Raw genomic sequence first — 21062 nt, 5'->3', positions numbered from 1 at the left:
TTGCTCCAGGGGTCAAAATCAAATCCCCAGGTGTTCTGGGCAGCATGCCAGGGTCTCCAAGCCCCCCATTGGGGTCCTCAGCAACTCTGGACACCCAGAGGGATGCACTGAGTTCTAACAATTGAGCACTGGAAGAGGGAGGTTGTGTTGCTCAGCCATCAAAGAGCTGCCCCATGTCACAATGCAGCCAGTCCAGCCCTCAGTCCCTGTCCCGGGCTCTCTCCTGCCCCTGGGTGACTGTGACATGTCAGCTGCTGGGCCCTGGCAGCTCAATACCTCATACACGTGTGTGGCACCTCCCTGTCACCCCACAGCTCTCCTGGTGCTGCTGGTGACCTGCGAATGAAAAAATTTGACACCAAGTTTGAAGGTGCCAGCACCCCCAGCAGCAGCGGGAGGACGGGGCAGCCCCTGCCCTGCTCGGAGCCCCGGTAGGTTTGGGATGGCAGCGAGGGCAGAGCAGGGATGGATCTCACTGTGTGCTACGAGTTTTTGGGATGGCAGCGAGGGGCAGAGTAGGGAGGTGTCTCAGTGTGTGCCACCAGTTACCCCAGCCCACTCCGCGCAGCTGGGGTCTGCCCTGGCACCATCCCCATCCCCATTAGGGCTCGGGAGAGCGGTGCCAGTGAAACCCGACCCGGCGGGGCTGTGCCAGGACAGCAGGAGCCAAGGGGCCGGCTTGTCTTGGCCCCTGTGACGGGAGTGAGCGAGACACAGCCCCGCCAGTGCCGGCAGAGCTCAGCCCAGCCTCAGAGCCCACAGCCCTGCCCGCCGCTGCCAGAGCAGGAGCAGCCTCCAGCCCTGCCCGGGGGAGCTGGGGCTCAAGCAGGACAGGTAGGAGGGCTCACAGGGTGGGTTTAGGATGGCTCAGCCCTAACGCTGGCTCAGGACAAGCAACAAACACCTGGCACGGTGTCCGGACTCCTTTGCGCTGCCCTGCCCTGCCAGGACCCTGCTGGGCTCCACACCGCTCCATGCCCTGCCCTGCCCCACTGCTGGGGTGAAGCAGGAGAGGTAGGAGGGCTCGCAGGGTGGGTTTAGGATGGCTCAGCCCTAACGCTGGCTCAGGACAGGCAGCAAACACCTGGCACGGTGTGTCCGGGCTCCTTTGCGCTGCCCGGACCCTGCTGGGCTCCTTTGCGGTGCCAGGACCCTGCTGGGCTCCGCCGCCCCGTGCCCTGCCGTGCCCCGTGCCCGCCGTTCCCCGGGGCAGCCCAGCACGCCGGCCCCGGCTGAAGTTCAGCCCGCCGTGGTTACACATTGCTGGGCCCGGCGCGGTTTAACAGAGCGCGGAGGAAGGGGCTCGCTGCACTCCCCCGGCAGGGCACCATGAAGCCGGAGAGCTTCCCCGAGGAGAATGGCCTCGGGGAGGGAAGGGCCGCGGGCCAGGGAGACCTCACAGCCGAGAGCTGCCCGAAGAAACGCCGCTGGATTCCGGAGCACTTCTGGGAGGACGCGAGGCAGCTGCTGGTGCTGGCGGGGCCGCTGGTAAGAGACTGCCCCCGGCACAGCCAGCCCTGCTCGCCCCCATCCCTAACCTCCGGCTCTGCTCCGTGCTTAGATCCTGATCCAGCTGCTCATCTTCCTGATCCACCTGGTCAGCTCCATATTCTGTGGCCACCTGGGCAAGGTTGAGCTGGCCTCTGTCACGCTGGCCATCGCTGTAAGCATTCATTCCTGGGGCCGGGCACCAGCTCCCTACCTGCTGACACGGGGATGAGATATGGCGGGGGAAAAAGAGGAGATTTCACACTCCCACTTTTCCTTTCAGCCCCCCTCTCCCTACCTGAAAGTCTAAAATGCTTACCTTCACTCCTTGCTTTTTTAATCCCAGGTTATAAATGTCACCGCCATCTCTGTAGGGTACGGTTTGACTTCAGCGTGTGACACCTTGATATCACAGGTGGGTAGGACACGCTGGTTTGTCCTGGGGACACGGGGGCTTTCCAGCATCAGCTGATGGAGCCCAGGCACCACACAGAGCCCTGGCTGCTCCTGTGAGCTGGGGAAGCTTCACCCCAGGTAACAATCCCATGACAAGGAGATCTGCGCTCCAAATCCTTCCCAGGAGCTTTTCAGGGTGGTCAGGGCTGCTCCACGCTCTCCAGGGCCCCTTTTCCCCCAGCACCAGCTGATTTCAGTGCTGCCCTCTCATCCTGCAGACCTATGGCAGCAAGAACCTGCTGCGTGTGGGGGTGATCCTGCAGCGTGCCACCATCATCATCCTCCTCTGCTGCTTCCCCTGCTGCGCCATCCTCATCAACGTGGAGCCGCTGATGCTGCTCATGCACCAGGATCCCGATGTCTCCAGGTTGGGTGGTCCCCTCATCCCTCCCTGGTGTGTGCAGGGGCTGAGAGGAGGGGGGTGGCCATGGCCATGGCCCTCCCCAACCCCTCTCTGTGCCCCCAGGCTGACCCAGCGCTACGTGGATGCGTTTCTCCCTGCCCTCCCGGTGAGTGCCACTTGCATGTGGGGACAGGCTGTCCCCATCCTACAGCTCATCTCATCCAAAATTTTTTTCTCACTGGTTCATCTCATCCAAAATTTCCTCTGCAGGCGGTTTTTGTGTATAACCTGGAGGCAAGATACCTGCAGAACCAGGTGGGTCCCGATGTCCTCAAACTCACCCTGGCTCAGGGCTCCCTTCCACAGTGCATCCAGGGTTTTCATGCTCACTGTTCCCAGTGACAAGGAGCCCAGGTGCCCCAAAACAGCTCTGACTCTGTAGATCACTTCATTCCACAGCCAGCTGTACCCATCCACCTCCCTTCATACTCCCCCACACCAGAGATTTACCTCCATCACACTCATTTTCCAAGCAGGAGACATCACTGGAATTTGGGGTTTTTTTGGGAAAGGCACTGAGAGTGGGGCTGGTGGGAGCTTCACAGCTCCCTCCCAAAACCTTTGGGAAGACCCCTCCATCTCCTCCTCTTTGCAGATGATCATGTGGCCCTTGGTGCTGAGCGGGGTCATCGGCAACCTCATAAACGTGGCTGCAAACTACCTGCTCCTCTTCGAGTTACACCTGGGCGTCATGTGAGTGGCACCTGTGTCCCCTGGAGGGCAAAACAGGGCACCTGGCACTGGCCAGGGAACACTGAGCTCCCAGGGGTACGGCAGGATGTCTCTTTCCACCCTGAGGGAGGCATAAGCAGGATGCCAATGACCTTTCTCACTTCCTCTGCAGGGGCTCTGGCTGGGCCAACACCATCGCTCAGTATTCACAAGCCATTTTCTTGTTCCTGTACATCATATGCAGGAAGCTCCATGTGAACACCTGGGGAGGTAAGGACATCTCCACTGCTCCCTCTGCTTCCTGCTTTACCCAGAAGTGTCCATAAAACTTCTATCAGGTGTTCTTGGTAGAAGAGGAATTGTGCTCATCCTGATGGTGAAACATTAACCCCAGCCCACGGTGCTGCTCCAGTGGCACTCGTCACGCACCAGCTCTGGCAGAGCTCTGTGATCAGCACTAAACATTAATTCTGCAGAAATGAAACTTCCTGCTGAGGCTTTGGGAGGTTCAGCCCCAAAGCTGGATGAGCACAGATGTAAGCAGGAGGTTGTCCCTGGACACAGCTCCAGGAGGGATGGGCTGAGGGTTGTGCTGTTCTGTGGCCCATGGGGCAGCAGCAGAGAGGTTGTAGGTGGACATTGAGCTGCTGGAGATCCTGTGGAGGCTCTGAGAACAGGAATGGTTCTGTTCAGGATGTAGCCCTTGGCCAGGCTGGTCATCCATCAGGTGTTTCTCCTCTCAACAGGCTGGTCCAGCGAGTGCCTGCTGGAGTGGGACAGTTTCACCTCCCTGGCCATCCCCAGCATGCTCATGATGTGCATCGAGTGGTGGACCTATGAGATTGGGAGCTTCTTGATAGGTCAGTGGAGAGGGGATCTACCAGGACACGGCCAGACTTGACCCAGAGCAGCACCCCCAGCCAGCACTGACCCCTCCTGTCCCGCAGGCCTGCTGAGCGTTGTGGAGCTCTCTGTCCAGTCCATCATCTATGAGGTGTCTGTTGTGGCTTTCATGGTAAGGGCTGGTTTATCACTGCACACCAGGGCTCCGTGGGGGCACATAGCAAAAATCCGCTCCAGCAAACCCCCATCTTCCCCTCTGCACTCGAATCTCTCCCTGCTCCTGCCTCTCCCTCCTTACAGAGATGCTTTAAATCAAATCCTGAGCTCCCCCTGTCACTGTGCCAGCCCCATTGCCAGGCACATGTGAGCCCTGTGCTTGCAGATCCCCCTGGGGCTGGGCACAGCTGCCAGCGTGCAGGTGGGCAACGCGCTGGGCGCCGGCAACACCAACATGGCCAAGAGAGCCTCCCACACCAGCCTGATCTGCACAGGTCAGTCCACAACAGCCTGGGAAGGCCCTTCCTGGCCTCATTCCCATGGAGCAGGGAGTGTTTGCAGTCCTCTGCCTGCCTCTTCTCCCACAGGCTGGGCTCAGCTCTGTGCTCTGTTTTCAGGGGTGTTCTCTGTGATTGTGGGGTCCATTTTAGCTTCCTCAAGGAATGTGCTGGGATACATCTTCACCCCAGATAAGTGAGTGCCCCCAGCTCCTGGCCTTGGTGTGGGGAGGTCAGTTCCCAAAAGTGATCCTTCGCTTTCCTCCATGCCCAGGGAAATCGTTGACTTGGTGGCGTGGATCGTTCCTGTCCACGCTGTCTTCCACATGTTTGAAGCCATGGCTGTAAGTCCCAGGGAATGCCTCTATTTTCCACGGGGAACCTTGGTGCTCAGCAGCAGTGTCGTGGATCAGGCAGTTGAGAGTCCCTCAGGCTGCAGCTGAGCACCAGTGCCCACACCAGGACCCTGCAGAACTCCTGGGACCATCCCTTAGAAAATGTTGAGTGCGTAAAATGATGGTGACCCACAGGACTGGGCAGGGACACAGAAACAATGGGCAGGGGCAGGGAGCTGGGTCATCTCCTGAGCTGGGCCAGGGTGCTGCTCCCTGCCCCAGTCCCTCTCCCTCTCCTGGCAGTGTACCGGCAGTGGGGTGCTCAGAGGCATCGGGAAGCAGAAGTTTGGTGCCATCCTCAACGCTGTGGCTTACTACGGTGTGGGCTTGCCCCTGGCAGCTGTGCTGCTCTTCGTGGCCAGGATCGGCGTCATGGGTACTGACCCCAGGGCACTGCACCCCCAAACCCCCCACGGGCAGCAGCATCTCCACTCGGGGCTCACCACAACCCTCGTGCCTGGCTCTGTCCCTCTGCTGGCCTGCCCACACGCTGGGCTGGACTGGGACGGCTCCTGCAGCTGCTGGGAACTTTTACTGGGAAAAATAACCCCAAAGCAGGCAGCCATGAGCACCCCGTGTTCCCACTAGCCTGGGTGACATTCCCTTTGTGGACCTGCTGTCCTGGGAGGCTGGGTTGGCTCTGGCTGATGCTGTGTGCCCTCTGCAGGCCTGTGGATCGGGTTGCTCGTCGCCGTCTTCATCCTCTGCAGCAGCTTCCTCACCTTCATTTCCCGTGTGGACTGGGAGAAGGCAGCCAAGAAGGTAATCCAGGCACTGACAGCACATCCCTGCACTGGGAAGGTCCTCAGTGCCCTGCTGGGATGAGACAGGCTCAGTCTCATGTCCAGTGCTCCAGAGCAAAACCCAGCACTCCCATGACATCCCTGAATTCAGCTTCCCCCTGCACAAGCACTCAGTGGCTTCAAGCTTTCCCCCTGCACCTCTTTTGGGGACACAAAGCTCCGAGCACATCGGGTGACCTGGGCTACCTCATCCCTGAGCATCACCTTGTGCCTCAACACCTCCAGGGAGGCCCCAGGAGAGGCAGCACAGCTTTGCCAGGTGGGAATTCCCAACTAACGCCAGCACATTCCCTTGGCAGGCTCAGCGCCGCGCAGGAGTGACCCCACAGAGGCTGCCGAGCCTGTGCCCTGAAGGCTCCTACAAGGACCTGGATATGGCAGCAGCCCCCCAGCCCCACACTTTCCTCCCTGCCAGGGCTGTGCTGGGGTCTGTCGGTATGGCAGGAGCTGGGTGCTGCATGCAGGGGAGGGTTTGGGGCAGGAAGGGTCCTGAAAGGTTCAGGAACGAGTCCATAAAATAGGAGGTGACACCCTCAGCTGCTGGGAGAGCAGTAATGACAAGTGTGGGCTCGGGAGGGTGACAGAGGTTGGCAGAGGGACAAGCTGTGGGCAGTCCTTACCTGGTCGAGATCTGAGATCTCCAGTGCTCCTAACAACAAAACCCCCCTGAGAAACCCCTCCTGAGGTCTCCCCAAACCCTGTTCTCCTTGCAGCGGGGTTAGAGCCACAGAGCGACATTGTGCTCACGAGAATCACCAGGACAGAGGGCCCCACGTACCAGCTGGAGCTGAGGGAAGCCGCCTCCTCCCTGGCCACCCCCAGGGTCACCAACCAGCTGCTCCTTCGCCGTGCGCTGGCCCTGGTCGTGGCCATCACCACGCTGGCCCTGGGCATCGCCGTGAAGATGATTGTCAGCACGGCCTGACTCCCACCAAGGACTCTGGGGACTCGATTTTGGGGTGAAAGCCTTTCCTGAGGGACAGGCGTAGCAGGAATGGACGAGCCAGAGAGAAGGTGGAGTGCATGCCTGTCCCGCAGGAGCCTCTGTCAGTGTTCAGCAGTGTCTGCGCAGATTCCAGTTGGGAATGGGCCCTGAGGCTGCTCTGGCACCCAAAATGCTGCCCTGAGCTGCCTGGCACACACTGAGTGTGTGGGGGATCCCCCAGCCCATGCTATCACCACCCAGTGGAGCTGAGCTCAGCCCAGCTCCCCCTGCTGCTCCGTGACAAATGGCCAATAAAGAATAAACCCAGCTGGAGTGGGACTGGCTCCTTGGGGTGCAGCCTGGGGACAGAGCAGGGAACATCCACACATGGGTCTCACCCTGCCCCAGGCGGCCTTTGCAGTAAAATAAAGGTTTTATTCAGCAAGGATCGAGGGCAGCTCTCAGTTACAAGTCTGGAGGTAAAAGCCTATCCACAAACTCATAAACCCCTGAAATTCAGTTACAGAGGAGGTGGCTGTGGCTGCTCTGCCACTCTGGCCAAGGATGCCTGAGACCTGGGACTCCAGTTGCAGCAGTGCCCCTGTCTTTGCCCCAATAGCCCCAAAAACAGCAGCACAACAGTCCCTGGCACTTCTCAAATCCTTAGGACAGCATTGGCACAGCTCAGGTGGGTTTTGCCACACCTTGGATGGTTAAAGGTGGTTTCCCTGCAAGGAGCATCACCCATTCAGTCATGAGGCCCTTCAAGGATGAGATGCTGCAGGTTCCTCGAGGCTCCTTTCCCTCTGCTCTGGGGACAGCCAGCCTGGACTGTCCCCTGCAGTGAGACCCTCATTTCCCAGGCTGATCGCTGCCATGAGCAGCTTCCTCTGGGGATCAGGGGAGGTGTTACAGAGATAACAGGCTCAGTAACGACTGGCTTTGTCTAGATACCCTTGTGACAAACACTCCCACGTTCCCAGGAGTTTTTAGAGGAGCTGCTGTTTACAAAGCAGGGTGGATGCTGCTTCCTTCCCTCAGCCACTCACTGCTCAGGCATGATCCACAGACTAGGTCTGGATAGATTCCTGTTTCAGTAGGAGCTGGAGCCTTTAACTTGGGGTGCATTTTTTTGTCTTCTACCTCTTCAGTGCACTGGCTGCCTTGTAAGAAATGAAATTGCAGCAAAGAAAAGTTCAGCAGTAGGAATGCAGGGAGCGAGCAGCGGGTCCAAGGGCTGGCTGCCCATCAGCCCCCTCAATGGGGGCACAACACCTGGAAAGGCACAGAAACAGGGATTAGCCCTCCAGGGAGGGAGCAGAGCTCAAAGGAACGGGGTGATGAAGGGTTAGGAGGGCTCAGGGGACACAGCTGGGAGTACCCAGAGACCCAAACTCACCTTTGCCAGCACGGCTTTCACAGCTGCCAGCAGGGCCGAGATGAACTGTCCCACCCTGCTCCTGGCACACTGCTTCAGCAGGAACAGCTTGGCCAACTGCATCAGCTCCTCGCTGCCAGGTGGGTACCTCAGCCTGTTGGCAACATCCCACCTGAAGTCCTTGATGAGGCAGGAGCGGCGGTGGGAGAAGGTCTCGAAGCTGAACCTGCCGTGGTAGGCGCCCATCCCGCTGTGCCCTGAGGGACACGGGCAGGCAGCTCACACCAGGCTCACACAGCGACACCTGCATTCCTCAAACTCGCTTTGGCAGCCCCCAGGACACAGGGAAAGCTTGGTCATGCTCCTCCTCCTCAAGGCAGAGGAGCAAAGAGCAGCTTTTTGAACTTAGCAGCAATCAGCAAGGACCTGCCCAATGCCTTGGGGTGCTGCTTGTGTGAGCCCACCGTTAAAAGGTTAATGACACCAATTATCTCCTCCCAGGGCCAGCCTTGCTTTTCCCACTGAATTCTCACAGGGGCTGGGGACAGGAGGAGCTGGGCCTATGATTTCAAGGAGTGGGACATGAGGAGGACACAGCAACACCCAAGAGCTCAGCCCTGTGCCTGCAGCCAGGTGAGCTCTGCCACAGGACCCTGGAAACTCAACCAGGCCATGGACAAATCCATCCCACACCCCAGCACAGGAGAAACAGAGCTCACTTGTGTGCCAGGGGGTTTTCCTCTCTCACTGAGTGGCCCAACAACCAAAACACGAATGAGCCTTTTTACACAGCAACCCAGCCCAGAAAACAACACTAACGGGAAATGCAGCTGAACTCCTGAATTGCCAAACGGGCAGAGAGCTCCTGGGTGGGGCCAGAGGCTGCGGCTGATCAATGCAGGTGCGTGGGCTGGGGCGGGGACTCACCCACACCGCCGAAGGGCAGATCTGGGAGCACCGAGTGCATGATGACATCGTTGGCTGTCATGCCACCGCTGGAGGTCTCTGCTATCACCCGTCTGATCAGCTGCCCACAATGGGAGAGGGCACACAACAAATCAGGAGGGGACGAACACCATGTACCACAGCAGCAGGGAGGGTTTGAGGTGATGCTTCCATCCCCCTTTGTGGGGGGCACAGGCTGTGCCTTGTTCCATGAGAGAGGCCACTTTACACCACTAAAGCACAGGATCTGCCCAGCTGATCAGCCAGCAAATGAAAAGGCTTCAGCCCAAGGTGCTCCTCAGCCCTCCCACCCGCACTGCCTGGGGCTGTTGTTCCAGGGCAAAGCCCTGACCTGGATTCCTGAGCTGGCACAACAGAGCCAGGAAACGGGGGCAGGAGACAGGGCAGGAAGCAGCACCCGCCTGTGTGGGTAGAGATGTACAAACCTAGAGCCCTTCAGCAGGAGACTGGGAGCTTCCAGCAGTTCTGGGGACTCTCATGGCCCCCGAAAGCTGCAATTTCCATAAATTTTCTTTATGGAAAAGGAACTGACACAGACCCTGCAGAACTCTGTGTCTTGGATCAGCCATGTTCAGGATCCAGCAGTGCAGAGACACTTCCAGGAGGGAGCACAGCCCTGACCCACCTGCTTGTTGTTGGAGAAGACATAAAGGGCAAGGGGCTTCTCTCGAAGGTTGATGAACTCAATGGCTTCCTCCACGCTCATCACAGTCACAATGGGCAGCACTGGCCCAAAGATTTCCTCCTCCATCACCTTTGACTCCGGGGAAACATCCGTGAGGATGGTTGGAGCTGAGGCAAATGGGAGAATGAAAGAGCAGCATGAGCAGGACACAGACCTGGCCCATCACAGCACCTTGGGCTGCTCAACATAACTCAAGTAAGACACAGACAAACAGCACCCACAAAGCGCCCACTGCCACCTCCCCTCCATAGCACCTATGAAGCGGGACGCCTCATCAGTCTCTCCCCCAAGAGCAATTTTCTGCCCTTCCATCAAGCCCAGGATCCTCTTGAAGTGACGCTGGTTGACGATCCTTTCATAGTCTGGAGATGACTTCACGTCCTCCCCATAGAATTCCTGACAAAATGGAAGAGCAGAAACAAAACAGCTCCAGGAAATCACAGCTGGGACAATCTCCACAGCACAAGGGACTCCTCCCTCACCTTCAGAGTGGCCTTGATGTTCTCCACCACCTTGCTCTGGATGGATGGGTCACACAGGATGTAGTCTGGGGCGATGCAGGTTTGCCCACAGTTCATGTACTTGCCCCACGTTATCCGCCTGTGGCAAGGCAGAAAGGGACATGCTTGCTCCATGCTCAGTCCCTTCCCCACCCCAGCACCTGAGCTGGGCATGCTGGCCCAGAGATGCTCCCCTGCCCTGCTGCTGAGGGCCCATCAAGGCTGCAAGAAGCTGACCTGCAGGCCACAGCCAGGTCACAGTCCTTGTCGATGTAGCAGGGGCTCTTCCCCCCCAGCTCCAGGGTGACAGGGGTCAGGTGCTTGGCAGCTGCTGCCATCACAATTCTGCCCACGTTGGAGTTGCCAGTGTAGAAGATGTGATCAAATCTCTGGGTCAGCAGCTCGGTTGTCTCAGGAACTCCACCAGTGACCACAGCATACAGATCCTGCAGGGCAGGGGTGTCAGGGTCACCCCAACCCTGCTCATCACTGTGACACAGAGAAACTAGGGGACCAACACAGGGCCACACTCACCTTGTCCAAGTACAGTGGGAGCAGTTCAGCCACCAGCTGAGCCGTGTTCTCACTGACCTCTGATGGCTTCACCACCACAGCATTGCCTGCAGGGCACACACAGCACGGTCATGAGCCCTCAGTCCTCTGCCCACACCCAGCTAGGACCCCACTGTGGGTTGGATCCCCACCCCACCAAGGCCCTGCTGGATCCCCACCTGCAGCGATGGCCCCGATCAGGGGCTGCATGACCAGGGCAAAGGGGTAGTTCCAGGCCCCAATGACCAGCACCACTCCCAGGGGCTCATAGCCGATGTAGGCCTCGTCCCTCAGGGTCAGCAGGTCCTTTTTGACATGATGAGGTGCTGCCCAGGATGGCAGCTTCTCCATGGTGAGGGCCAGCGCCCCCAGCACGCCCAGGATCTCTTGGGTGAAGGCATTGGGTCCACTCTGTAACAACATGGAGTTTGGGGAAGGGATGGAAAAGGTACCCAGCTCCCACAGCCACCCTGGGGAGTCAGAGTCATCCAGTTCCATGGTGGGGGACATGACAAAAACCATTTGTCACTACACAGGCAGCCCTTGGCCTTCCTGCTTTGCTCAGGGTTACCCACTGTCCGTGCACAGCAAAAGAGAGGGACCCCCTGACAGCACAGACCTTGTTCAGATCAGCCTTGAGGGCTCTCATGATCTCCTTCTCCTTCTCCTGCACCATCCTCTGCAGGGCCTTCAGCTGCTGAATCCTGAACTCCAGCGGGCGGCTCCGGCCCGACCTGAAGGCGGCCCTGGCCCGGCCCACGACCTGCTGCATCTTCTCCATGGCCGCTGAGCACTGAGGAGACACCGGCCACCCCCAGCTCAGCACAGGGCCATGGAGGCCTGCTCAGCCCTGGGAACACCTCCAGGAGTGCCCCACCCTGGGAGATGTTGTCCTTCTCGTGAGGCATTTCCCCTCTCAAGCTGAGTCTGAGGGCCCTCAGCACCCAAGCCCCGTTCGACCTGCACGGGACACCTCCAGAGCAATCTGGGCTTTGCTGATTGATTCTGTTCTGAGAGTGCTTTCTCCAAGCCTCAAACCCTCCAGCCACTCCACCCTCTGCTCACAGGGATGTTCCCAAGGTGCCAAAGAACAGAGATGACCATGGCCTGGGTGGGCAGCCAGCTGGGAACACAGCTGTGTGCCCGGAGCGGGCCTGCACGCATCGCATCTTCCCCATAACCCTGAGGCCCTCACACGTCTTCACAGAAACACTGCAGAGATTTCACCTGCTTCAAAGGAGCAGGTGAAACTATTATTAATTTCACTTTAGTCAGGATCAGAGATCTGGTCCTGCTTCCCTACCCAACCAACACACCAAGATCCCCTTAGAATAATTAAATCCTGTCCTTCCCAACCCACTGCCACAGCTGCGTGACACAGCCCGAGAAAGCAAAGTGACTCATTAAAAAACGAAGGAAAAACAGCAAGTTACCTTCAGAGGAGCTTCTCTCTCCACCAGCCTCCTGTGGCGACTGCAAGCAGGCACAAGCCCTTCCCCTGCCATGGCTGGGGGCGATCCCTCCTCCCACGGGAGAGCTGGCCCCGGCCCAGGGCTCTTGCTGGGCATCATGAGATGCCCTTTACCCAACCCTGTCCAGCCCTGGGTGGCTGCTCCAGGCAGGGCAGTGACTCAGCCCTGGTGTGGGATGGCAGAGCCCACGTGCCTTTGCCCACGCCTGGCCTGGCCCACGTGCCACAGCTACAGCGCTCAGGATGTAAAAAACCCCAACCAGGCAATCCAGCATGGATCTGAGAGGGGGAAACCAGCCAGCTCCTCTGCTGGCTCACCCTGCTCCCTGCCTGGCTCCAACAGAGCTCTGAGGGATCCTTGCCAGGGTGCCAGGGACACCTCACAACACCTGTGAGCCACTCAGCCAAGCCATGGCCAGAGCTGGGACCAGCAGAGCAGGATTCCTCGGGAGACTGCAAGGACCTACCACACTCAGTTGATTATTTAAATTCTCAGTGTTTATTTAGTGCCTTGCAAAATGTATCATCAAAAAGGCTTAGCACATGGATTTTCACCAGACATGAAGAAATCCCACTTATTGCACAGTAAATATAATTTTCTACTCTATAGTAATTGCATTTAGTAATATTTTTTTCAGTTTGCTTTAACATTAATAGTTCTAAGGCTCTTTCACCTTCAATTCCTTCAGCATCCTTCCCCCAAGCTAGAACAAGCCCCACATAGTCCCCCAGTGCAAGATTACAGAATCCTGAGAAGCTCAAACACGAAGGAGCACACACACTCTTCCAGTAATTGTTTTCCCTTGGAGGAACCTGACCAGGAACAGCTTTGTACTGGGATGAAGTTAATTTTTGTGTTAGACACTAAGTTTCCTCATAGAAGGATGGTGCTGTTTGGGTTTGTGACATTGGGAGTTCTGGTGTTTGTCTTCCCAAGTCACCACTAGGTGTGATGATGCCCTGCCCTCCTGGGGATGGCTGAACAGCTGCCTGATGAGTGGGATTAATGAACAAATTCCTTAATTTGCTTTGATCTGCCTGCAAGCCCAGTTTTCATTTCATTAAACAATTTTTATTTCAACATACAAGTTTTCTCACTTTCTTCCAATTCTCTTCCCTGTCCCACAGGGAAAAAGCAAGTGGCTGTGTGGGGCTGGGCTAACCCACAAGGTATTTGTCATTCCCACTTTTCTGAACAGGCCTGAAAGCTCTTTTGCTCTAGCATGAGACACTCAGCACAACAGAGGCAGCACAGGCATCACCTTAGGAATTTTCTAACTGCTAAATAACTGTTAAAGGCACATGATGAAACACAGAACCCAGCAAGCAGCTGTAGATGATTCTGGATTGCAGAGATGTGAGAAGGTTTCACCTCAATTAAATGGCAAGGGGAACCTCACTGGGTTTATTCACAGCCAAATGCATCAGGCAGCACAGCCTGTCCCAGGCTTGTCACCAGGAGGGTGGGTGTTCAGAACATTCCCAAAACTGCAGGGAAAACACTCTCAGCTCAAGGGCTGCTGAAATTTCAGCTCCTGTTGGTCAGTGAAGGAAGGTGAGTGGTTTGGTGCAGGACACTGTGTGTCCCTGGAAGCTCTGCATGGCACAAGGTGCAGGCAGGGACTGGAATTTCTTGCTCTGCAGTCCTCCTTCGGAGAGCTTGTCCCCAGTGGTCCCTCTGTTCCAGCATGGCTTTTAAGTAAACAGGAATCTGAGCCTTCTCGTGGTTAGTGCCTCTCTAAGGCTACTCTGTGTGCTCGACAGCTCACTGAAATCACCCAGAACAAAAGAAAAGAATGACTTCCCAGCTTAAGGAAACAGACACAAAGCCAGCACCCAGAGCATGATGAGCACACGGTGCCTTCTCCTCTCTTCATCAGTTAAGCACCTGTGAAAGCAAAACACAAGAGCAAAACCCCGTGAAGGATCGGCTGACACAAAACCAGTTCCCATTCTAGAACAGCCTGAAGCAAAGCCCCTTCAGGCAGAGGGTTCCCCAACGTGCAGCTCTCCTGCCCCTCAGCATGCACTGGTTATCTCAGATGCCAGGGAAAACATCGTGCTCTGGCTCAGCCCCACATTCACTCATCTACAAAGCTTTTCCCAATCTCAAACTAGGTCTACACACAGGAGAAGAAAAAGGCTCCTACCTCACTGTGGCAGCCACAGCAGTGCTCTGAAACCTGCTCCTCCTTACCACCCACTGGGCCAGCCCAGCCTCTGCACAGCCAGCACAACCAACAGGGCTTTTCTCTTCAGCACAGACTGGTGGCTCTGAGAAACCCAAATGATTTCAAGATGCCGTGAGATTCCCCCCTCTCATTGCCCTGCACAGGGCCTGCCTCCCTGGCTGCTGCCTCGAGGCCTGAGCCAGTTCTTGGCTCTTAAATCTCCTCCTGGGTTATGTGAGCAGGTTATCTCCCCTGGGATGCTGGGCTGCTGAGTGTCTCCATGCAGCAGCAACTGCACAGACTGAAAGGCAGAGTTCTGATCCACCCTGCCTCCTCCTGTGCCCTCAGGAGCTGCTCCCTTGAGCTCAGTAATCCCCACAGAGCAGGCAGTGAAGGCACATGAAGTGTCTGCTATGTAAGACATGGAGAACCAGCAGTAATTTGGGCTTAGAGATTCAGATCTTGCTCCTCCACCTCAGGAGGTATCCTGAGCCTCCCACAAGCCTCTGCCTCCTGCAGAGAGGAGAGGACATCCCACCCTTCCGCACTGCCCAGCTGGAAACACGGGAGGAAATGGGAATAATTGAGCTGAGGTCAGACAGGGGCTGCAATGGGCCAGGAGGAACAAGAGCTTGTCACAGACCCCAGCTTTGGGACACAGCTTCCCTCCCCAGGGTGCCACGGCACAGACTGCAGCTCTCTGGGCTGTGAGGCAGCTCAAACGCTGCTGAAGGAAGCTCTGGGATGGAAGCCACGCCTAAGCAGTCCAAAACTACCAACCTCTGCCTCTGGAGGGAGCATCCCACGGGTGTCACCTACCAGGGAGGAGCAACAGGGAGTACAGCAGCCTGGAGATCTCTCCGGGGATATTCCTATTCTACAGACAGCTTGCAAGAGTGAGAAGGTAAGAATTTAAGGTGGGACAGATAAATTTCAAGACAGAAAAAGAGGCCAGGCTTTACAAAAGGGCTGCAAGTTGCAAAGAACCGGTCAGGTAAATTGTACATGCACTGCTATAGACAGCAAAGACCCAAAACTCACCTTGATCATCACTGCTGCCACCACCCCCAGCAGGGCCAGGACAAAGAGCCCAATTCTGGCCTTGTTAAACCTCTTGAGCAGGAAGAACTTGGCCCAGTCCACCTTCTTCTGGCTGCCAGGTGGGTACCGCATCTTGTTGGTGCTCTCCATCTTCAGGTCCTTGATGAGGCAGGCGCGGCGGTGGGAGAAGGTCTCGAAGCTGTGCTTGCCGTGGTAGGCACCCATCCCACTGTGCCCTGAGGGACACAGACAGGCAGGGCACTGCTCAGCCTCAGCCAGTCTCAGCTCTGCCCACCTGAGGACAACTGAGCCTTCCCCTGCAGCACTTCTCAGTCTCTATGATGTCCATTGTACTCCAACCCTCTTCTTCCTCACCTCATTTACACCAGTCACTCTGACTGCAGATAATGGTTTTAATGCACCCTTCCCAGCAGGCTCCACTAAATGCTTCAGTCTTTCCAAAAATACACCCAAAGGTTTTTCCCTCCAGGCCCCCATCCTAATGCACTCCCAGAACTTATAATTATTATCAAGACCTGCTGCACTGAGACTCCTGAGCTGTAGGAGGCACAGGGACACCCAGAGACACAAACCATGAGTTGCTGTTCCCTGGGACACATTGTGTATTAAGTCCCAACTCTTAAGGAGCTCCAGTAACTTACCAACACCACCAAAAGGCAAAGTTGAGAGGAAGAAATGCATAATGACATCATTTCCAGTCACACCACCACTGGAGGTTTCCGAGATGACTCTCTTGATTAACTAGAAAAAGAAAAAAACACAAACCAAAAGATTAAAAAGGCTCAAAGAAGAGCCCAGACCATGTAACTGGGAAGGGATATACATTTCAACAATGTTCACCTCCTCTGGCACAGCCCAGACCCACCTGCTTGTTGTTGGAGAAGACATAAAGGGCAAGGGGCTTCTCCCGACCATTGATGAACTCAATGGCTTCCTCCACACTCTTCACAGGCACAATGGGCAGCACTGGCCCAAAGATTTCCTCCTCCATCACCTTTGACTCCGGGGAAACATCCGTGAGGATGGTTGGAGCTGAGGCAAATGGGAGAATGAGAGAACAGCATGAGCAGGACACAGACCTGGCCCATCACAGCACCTGGGTCAACAAAGGCACAGACAAACAGCACCCACTGCCACCTCCCCTCCATAGCACCTATGAAGCAGGAGGCCTCATCAGTCTCTCCCCCATGAGCAATCTTCTGCCCTTCCAGCAGGCTCTTGACCCTCTTGAAGTGACGCTGGTTGACGATCCTTTCATAGTCTGGAGATGACTTCACGTCCTCCCCATAGAATTCCTGACAAAATGGAAGAGCAGAAACAAAACAGCTCCAGGAAATCACAGCTGGGACAATCTCCACAGCACAAGGGACTCCTCCCTCACCTTCAGAGTGGCCTTGATGTTCTCCACCACCTTGCTCTGGATGGATGGGTCACACAGGATGTAGTCTGGGGCGATGCAGGTTTGCCCACAGTTCATGTACTTGCCCCACGTTATCCGCCTGTGGCAAGGCAGAAAGGGACATGCTTGCTCCATGCTCAGTCCCTTCCCCACCCCAGCACCTGAGCTGGGCATGCTGGCCCAGAGATGCTCCCCTGCCCTGCTGCTGAGGGCCCATCAAGGCTGCAAGAAGCTGACCTGCAGGCCACAGCCAGGTCACAGTCCTTGTCGATGTAGCAGGGGCTCTTCCCCCCCAGCTCCAGGGTGACAGGGGTCAGGTGCTTGGCAGCTGCTGCCATCACAATTTTGCCCACTGCAGTGTTGCCAGTGTAGAGGATGTGATCAAATCTCTGGGTCAGCAGCTCTGTTGTCTCAGGAACTCCTCCAGTGACCACAGGGTACAGCTCCTGCAGGGAAAACAAGAGCCTGAGAGTTATCTTGATTCAAAGCACTCACATCAATGCAGCAGCTCTGAATGTGGCAGAGGGCAGGCTTGTTTGTGCCCTAATCCATGACAGGGACAAAATATAATGGTAGCACAGATATGCCCTGCTCCTTCCCATTAAATGATGATTTGTTTCTCATTTTGTGCCACATGAACTAAAAGAAATGAAGGCTGAGGCGAGGACTGAGTCTGGCTGTGGAGCTGCTCCCACACAGGAAGAATCAGGGCACATATGACTGCCAGGCTCTCCCAAGGGCTGCCTCCTTCCCCTGCTCCTGCCTCCCACCCAGAGAAGGCGCTAACACCCTGGAGGAAACTCCACAGGGCCCTGTGCAGTGACAGCAACAGCCTATCTCTGTGACAGTGCAAGGGGTGACAGAACTGCCAGGCAAGAGGAGGAGGAACAACACCTCCTCATGCAAGTGCAGTTCAGCAGGACATGAAAACCCAGGCCATGCTGCCATGGAACACCCAGTGCTCAATTCTCAGGAAGAGCCAGGCTCTGCCAGCATCCCACACAACCTGTGCTGGCCTAAGGGCATCCCCAGCACAGCTCCAAAAGAGCAGTGAGAAGTGCAAACACAGCTCTCCATACGGTCATGGGTGTCACAAAGGCTGTCACACTGCAGCAGCGTTATGTAAGCTCATACACAAACACAGGGAGAATTTGTCAATGCACCTTTGGACTCTAACAGTAACTCAACCCTTCCTGTGCCTCCTGCTTGTGCTCCTTTGAAGGGAGCAGGCAATGCATTTGGCTCAAACCTGCAGGAGCCCTTTGAAAGCAGGACAGATCAAGACACTCATGTCAGGCATGGGGCCTCACTCACCTTGTCCAGGTACTGTGGCAGCAGCTCAGCCACCAGCCGAGCCGTGTTCTCACTGACCTCCGACGGCTTCACCACCACAGCATTGCCTGCAGGGCACACACAGCACGGTCATGAGCCCTCAGTCCTCTCCCCACACACAACCAGGACCCCACCAAGGCTGCTCTGGATCCCCACCTGCAGCGATGGCCCCGATCAGGGGCTGCATGACCAGCACAAAGGGGTAGTTCCAGGCCCCGATGACCAGCACCACACCCAGGGGCTCGTAGCCGATGTAGGCCTCGTCCCTCATGGTCAGCAGGTTCTTCTTCACGGGCTGAGGGGCTGCCCAGGATGGCAGCTTCTCTATGGTGAGGGCCAGCTCCCCCAGCACACCCAGGATTTCATGGCTGTAGGCATTGTATCCACACTGAAACAACATGGAGTTTGGGGAAGGGATGGAAAAGGCACCCAGCACCCACAGCCACCATCTCAGCCCTGCTGCTTCCAAGTGTCTGCCATTGGCAGCGACAAAGGATCCCTGGCCAGAGATGGGTGTGTGAGGCAGAACCCCAAACCTGACAGCCAGGGCTGCCTTTGCAGTCCTGCCTTAGAATAACTCCTTCTCAGAAATGGTGACAGCCACAGTGCAGGCCACAGTGGCACAAGACCAAGGGGGACAAGAACAAAAGTAATTTAGCACAGCAAAGGCAGCCCTTGGCCTTCCCACTTTCCCTTCAGGGCCGACCACTGTCCGTGCACAGCAAAGGAAGAAACTCCCTAACCCAGACCTTGTTCAGATCGTCCTTGAGAGCTGCCAGGATCTCCTTCTCCTTCTCCTGCACCATCCTCTGCAGGGCCTTCAGCTGCTGAATCCTGAACTCCAGCGGGCGGCTCCGGCCCGACCTGAAGGCGGCCCTGGCCCGGCCCACGACCTGCTGCATCTTCTCCATGGCCGCTGAGCACTGAGGAGACACCGGCCACCCCCAGCTCAGCACAGGGCCATGGAGGCCGCCCAGCCCGGCTCGTCCCCAGCAGCACCGAGCGCCCTCCCGCCCTCCAGCCGCTCCCCCCGGCCCATCTCCAGGCAGCCGCTCGTCCCTCACCCCGACGCATCTCTCCGAAGCCTTACATAACTCCCGAGTTAGAAAAGTTTGAGAAGCAGCGCAGGGCGTTGGTGGCAGCGTGGGGATGTCACCGAGGAAGCCGGGGCCGCTCCCGGCGGGGCGGAGCGCAGCGCGGTACCGAGCGACAGCCGGCGAGGACACGGCGGGATGGGGACCCCCCTAAACCCCCGAGGAACCGCGGGGACCCCCGAGCGGCACCGGCGCTGGGGCGGCAGTGACACTGCGGCACGGCGGCTGCGAGCCGCTGGTTCTCCCCCCGGCCGCTGCCCCTAGCCCCGGGCAGGACCCTCCGCCCCCGCGGCCCCGCCGCCCACCGGGGTCGCCGCCGCCGCCGCCGCTTCCTCTTTCCGCTCACATGACGGAAGCGGAACGGGCGAGGCCGCGGGGCAGCCGCTCCCCCTCCCTGCCCGGTGGTCCCGGTGGGAGACAGGAGGAGGAGGAGGAAGCGGAGCGGGCTGAAGGATGTGTCTGTCCCTGCGGTGCCGCCGCTACCTTGGCTGGGGGATGCTCCCTCCTGCCGCAGTCCCTCCGTGGCCTCCGCGGGTGGAAGCGGCTCTGGCGCTGCCGGGCCGGTTGTGAAACGCTGCCGGGGCGTGGGGCTGCCCTGGGGGCGGAGGGCAGAGTCCCTGCGGAGCCTTATCGGGGCAGGCAGCGGGGAAAGAGCGGGGCTGGTCCTGCCGTACCAGCGGCCTCCTGTCGCTGAGGGGCAGCGAAACCGGGCAGGTGCTGTTCGGGTCCAATTAACCTTGGTACAGTCGTGTTGTGGGAAGCGAGCCAGAAAAAACGCGGAGAAAGGAGCCCGGGCAAGGTTGGGCACATTCCGGTTAAAAATAGACCTGCCACAACTTGTTCTAGGAAAAGCACGGTGATTATTTAAAATTGTGTGCAGGTTGTTACACGCTGCCTCTCGTGACTCGATTTACCCAGCGCCTTTGCTGCTGCAGCTGTACCCCACTAAATCCGTGCCTGCCGCACCTCCTTGGCACACAGGGCTGGCACCGGGGTCTTCCTGCCCAGGTGATGTGGGCTCCTAGCACAGAGCCCACCTTCTCCTGCAAAGTTTAATCCCATTTTCCCGTATCAACACAGCCCTCTGAAGCTGGGAGTGCCTTTTGGCCTCAGATTGTGCAGAACCACAATCCCCCCCAAACACCAAGCTTGGCTTTTGTGGTCAGCTGGCTTCACTTACACCTCCTGGGCTGTGGCTCAGCATTTCACAAGCTGCAGCACAAATCTCAGCAGTAAACACCCTGCTGAGGAGAAGAATGACATGAGCAACTGCTAAAACTTGTGTGCAGGAGGCAACATGAGAAGGAAAAACAGGCTGGGCTTGGCAGTGCCATTCCAGGTGGTGTAAGGAGAAAAGCTGGGTTTGCATTGAAGAAACCATGGGTGGAAGCAGGAATGCTCCTCACAGGACCGCTGTCTGATGGAAATGCTCCCCGTTATCCTGTCAGCATCCTTGCAGGCACAGGGGGTTGGAGCTCTGTGCAGGCCCAAGGGAATTTGTAAAAGGATTAGTAGTGCTGAAATCTGAGTAGAAGCCTGAGCTGTCAGCATGGAGCATTACATTGTGCCTGGGGAAACGGTGCTGCACTGCACCCACCCAGGCTGGCAGCACGAGCAGGGAGGTGGATGGATTCTCCAGAGCTTGTAAAATTCTCACCCATCAGCCCAGAGGGGTTTTCATGTCACAACAGTGCTGCTTGTACTTGGCAGCACACACTGGAAGCAAATATCTCAGCTCCCAGTTATCCCAGTGGTCTGTGGGGATAAACCTTTGCAGAAATGAGGCAGCATCCTGGCAGAGAGTCCCTTTTGCTCCTTGTCAGGGACATCTTTTGGCCAGCTGGGGACAGGGAACAAGGCTGAGGGGTTTTTTTAGCATTGCAGAGTCTCAGCTGGGTGAGACAGGAGGAGTTCAGGGAAGTGTGGGATCTTGAGTGAGACAGAGGAATACCCCGTGCTCCCCACGCCTGGGA

General features: G+C 57.1%; 3 protein-coding genes across 8 annotated transcripts; 1 reads left to right on the top strand and 2 right to left on the bottom strand.

The window, feature by feature from the left end:
* Positions 1-1329: 1329 nt before the first annotated feature.
* LOC128944313 (multidrug and toxin extrusion protein 1-like) lies at positions 1330-6479 on the top strand. The gene is made up of 17 exons (XM_054287512.1): positions 1330-1488; positions 1562-1663; positions 1835-1903; positions 2163-2311; positions 2411-2453; positions 2558-2602; positions 2943-3040; positions 3192-3289; positions 3766-3879; positions 3967-4034; positions 4245-4353; positions 4477-4552; positions 4631-4700; positions 4995-5127; positions 5419-5513; positions 5854-5989; positions 6268-6479. The coding sequence occupies exons 1-17, from the start codon at positions 1330-1332 to the stop codon at positions 6477-6479; spliced, it is 1776 nt and encodes a 591-aa protein (XP_054143487.1).
* A 764-nt stretch (positions 6480-7243) lies between these two features.
* LOC128944312 (aldehyde dehydrogenase family 3 member A2-like) lies at positions 7244-11348 on the bottom strand. The gene is made up of 10 exons (XM_054287511.1): positions 11163-11348; positions 10740-10849; positions 10543-10628; positions 10246-10454; positions 9991-10108; positions 9763-9904; positions 9449-9615; positions 8785-8884; positions 7879-8114; positions 7244-7369 (listed from the first exon to the last, which is right to left on the bottom strand). Exons 1-10 carry the CDS (start codon positions 11339-11341, stop codon positions 7244-7246), a joined length of 1473 nt encoding a protein of 490 aa, XP_054143486.1. The 5' UTR covers positions 11342-11348.
* Positions 11349-12507: 1159 nt separating this feature from the next.
* Positions 12508-19632, bottom strand: LOC128943986 (aldehyde dehydrogenase family 3 member A2-like). 6 transcript variants are annotated; one of them, XM_054287034.1, is made up of 12 exons: positions 19573-19632; positions 18745-18918; positions 18152-18383; positions 17978-18063; positions 16901-17109; positions 16646-16763; positions 16418-16559; positions 16130-16296; positions 15906-16005; positions 15244-15479; positions 14182-14305; positions 12508-13919 (listed from the first exon to the last, which is right to left on the bottom strand). In XM_054287034.1, the coding sequence occupies exons 2-11, from the start codon at positions 18904-18906 to the stop codon at positions 14225-14227; spliced, it is 1533 nt and encodes a 510-aa protein (XP_054143009.1). In that variant the 5' UTR covers positions 18907-18918; positions 19573-19632; the 3' UTR covers positions 12508-13919; positions 14182-14224. The 6 variants fall into 6 exon arrangements, with proteins under 6 accessions (XP_054143009.1, XP_054143008.1, XP_054143012.1 ...); XM_054287033.1 differs by lacking the exon at positions 19573-19632 and adding an exon at positions 19395-19424; XM_054287037.1 differs by lacking the exon at positions 19573-19632 and adding an exon at positions 19060-19234.
* Positions 19633-21062: the final 1430 nt, after the last annotated feature.

The sequence above is a fragment of the Melozone crissalis genome, unplaced genomic scaffold (assembly GCF_028551555.1).
Source record: "Melozone crissalis strain CALT ecotype California unplaced genomic scaffold, PUWL_Pcris_2 ptg000057l_1, whole genome shotgun sequence".
Taxonomy (NCBI): domain Eukaryota; kingdom Metazoa; phylum Chordata; class Aves; order Passeriformes; family Passerellidae; genus Melozone; species Melozone crissalis.
The sequence above is the reverse complement of the archived record's forward strand: the minus strand, read 5'-3'. Positions and strand labels throughout refer to the sequence as shown.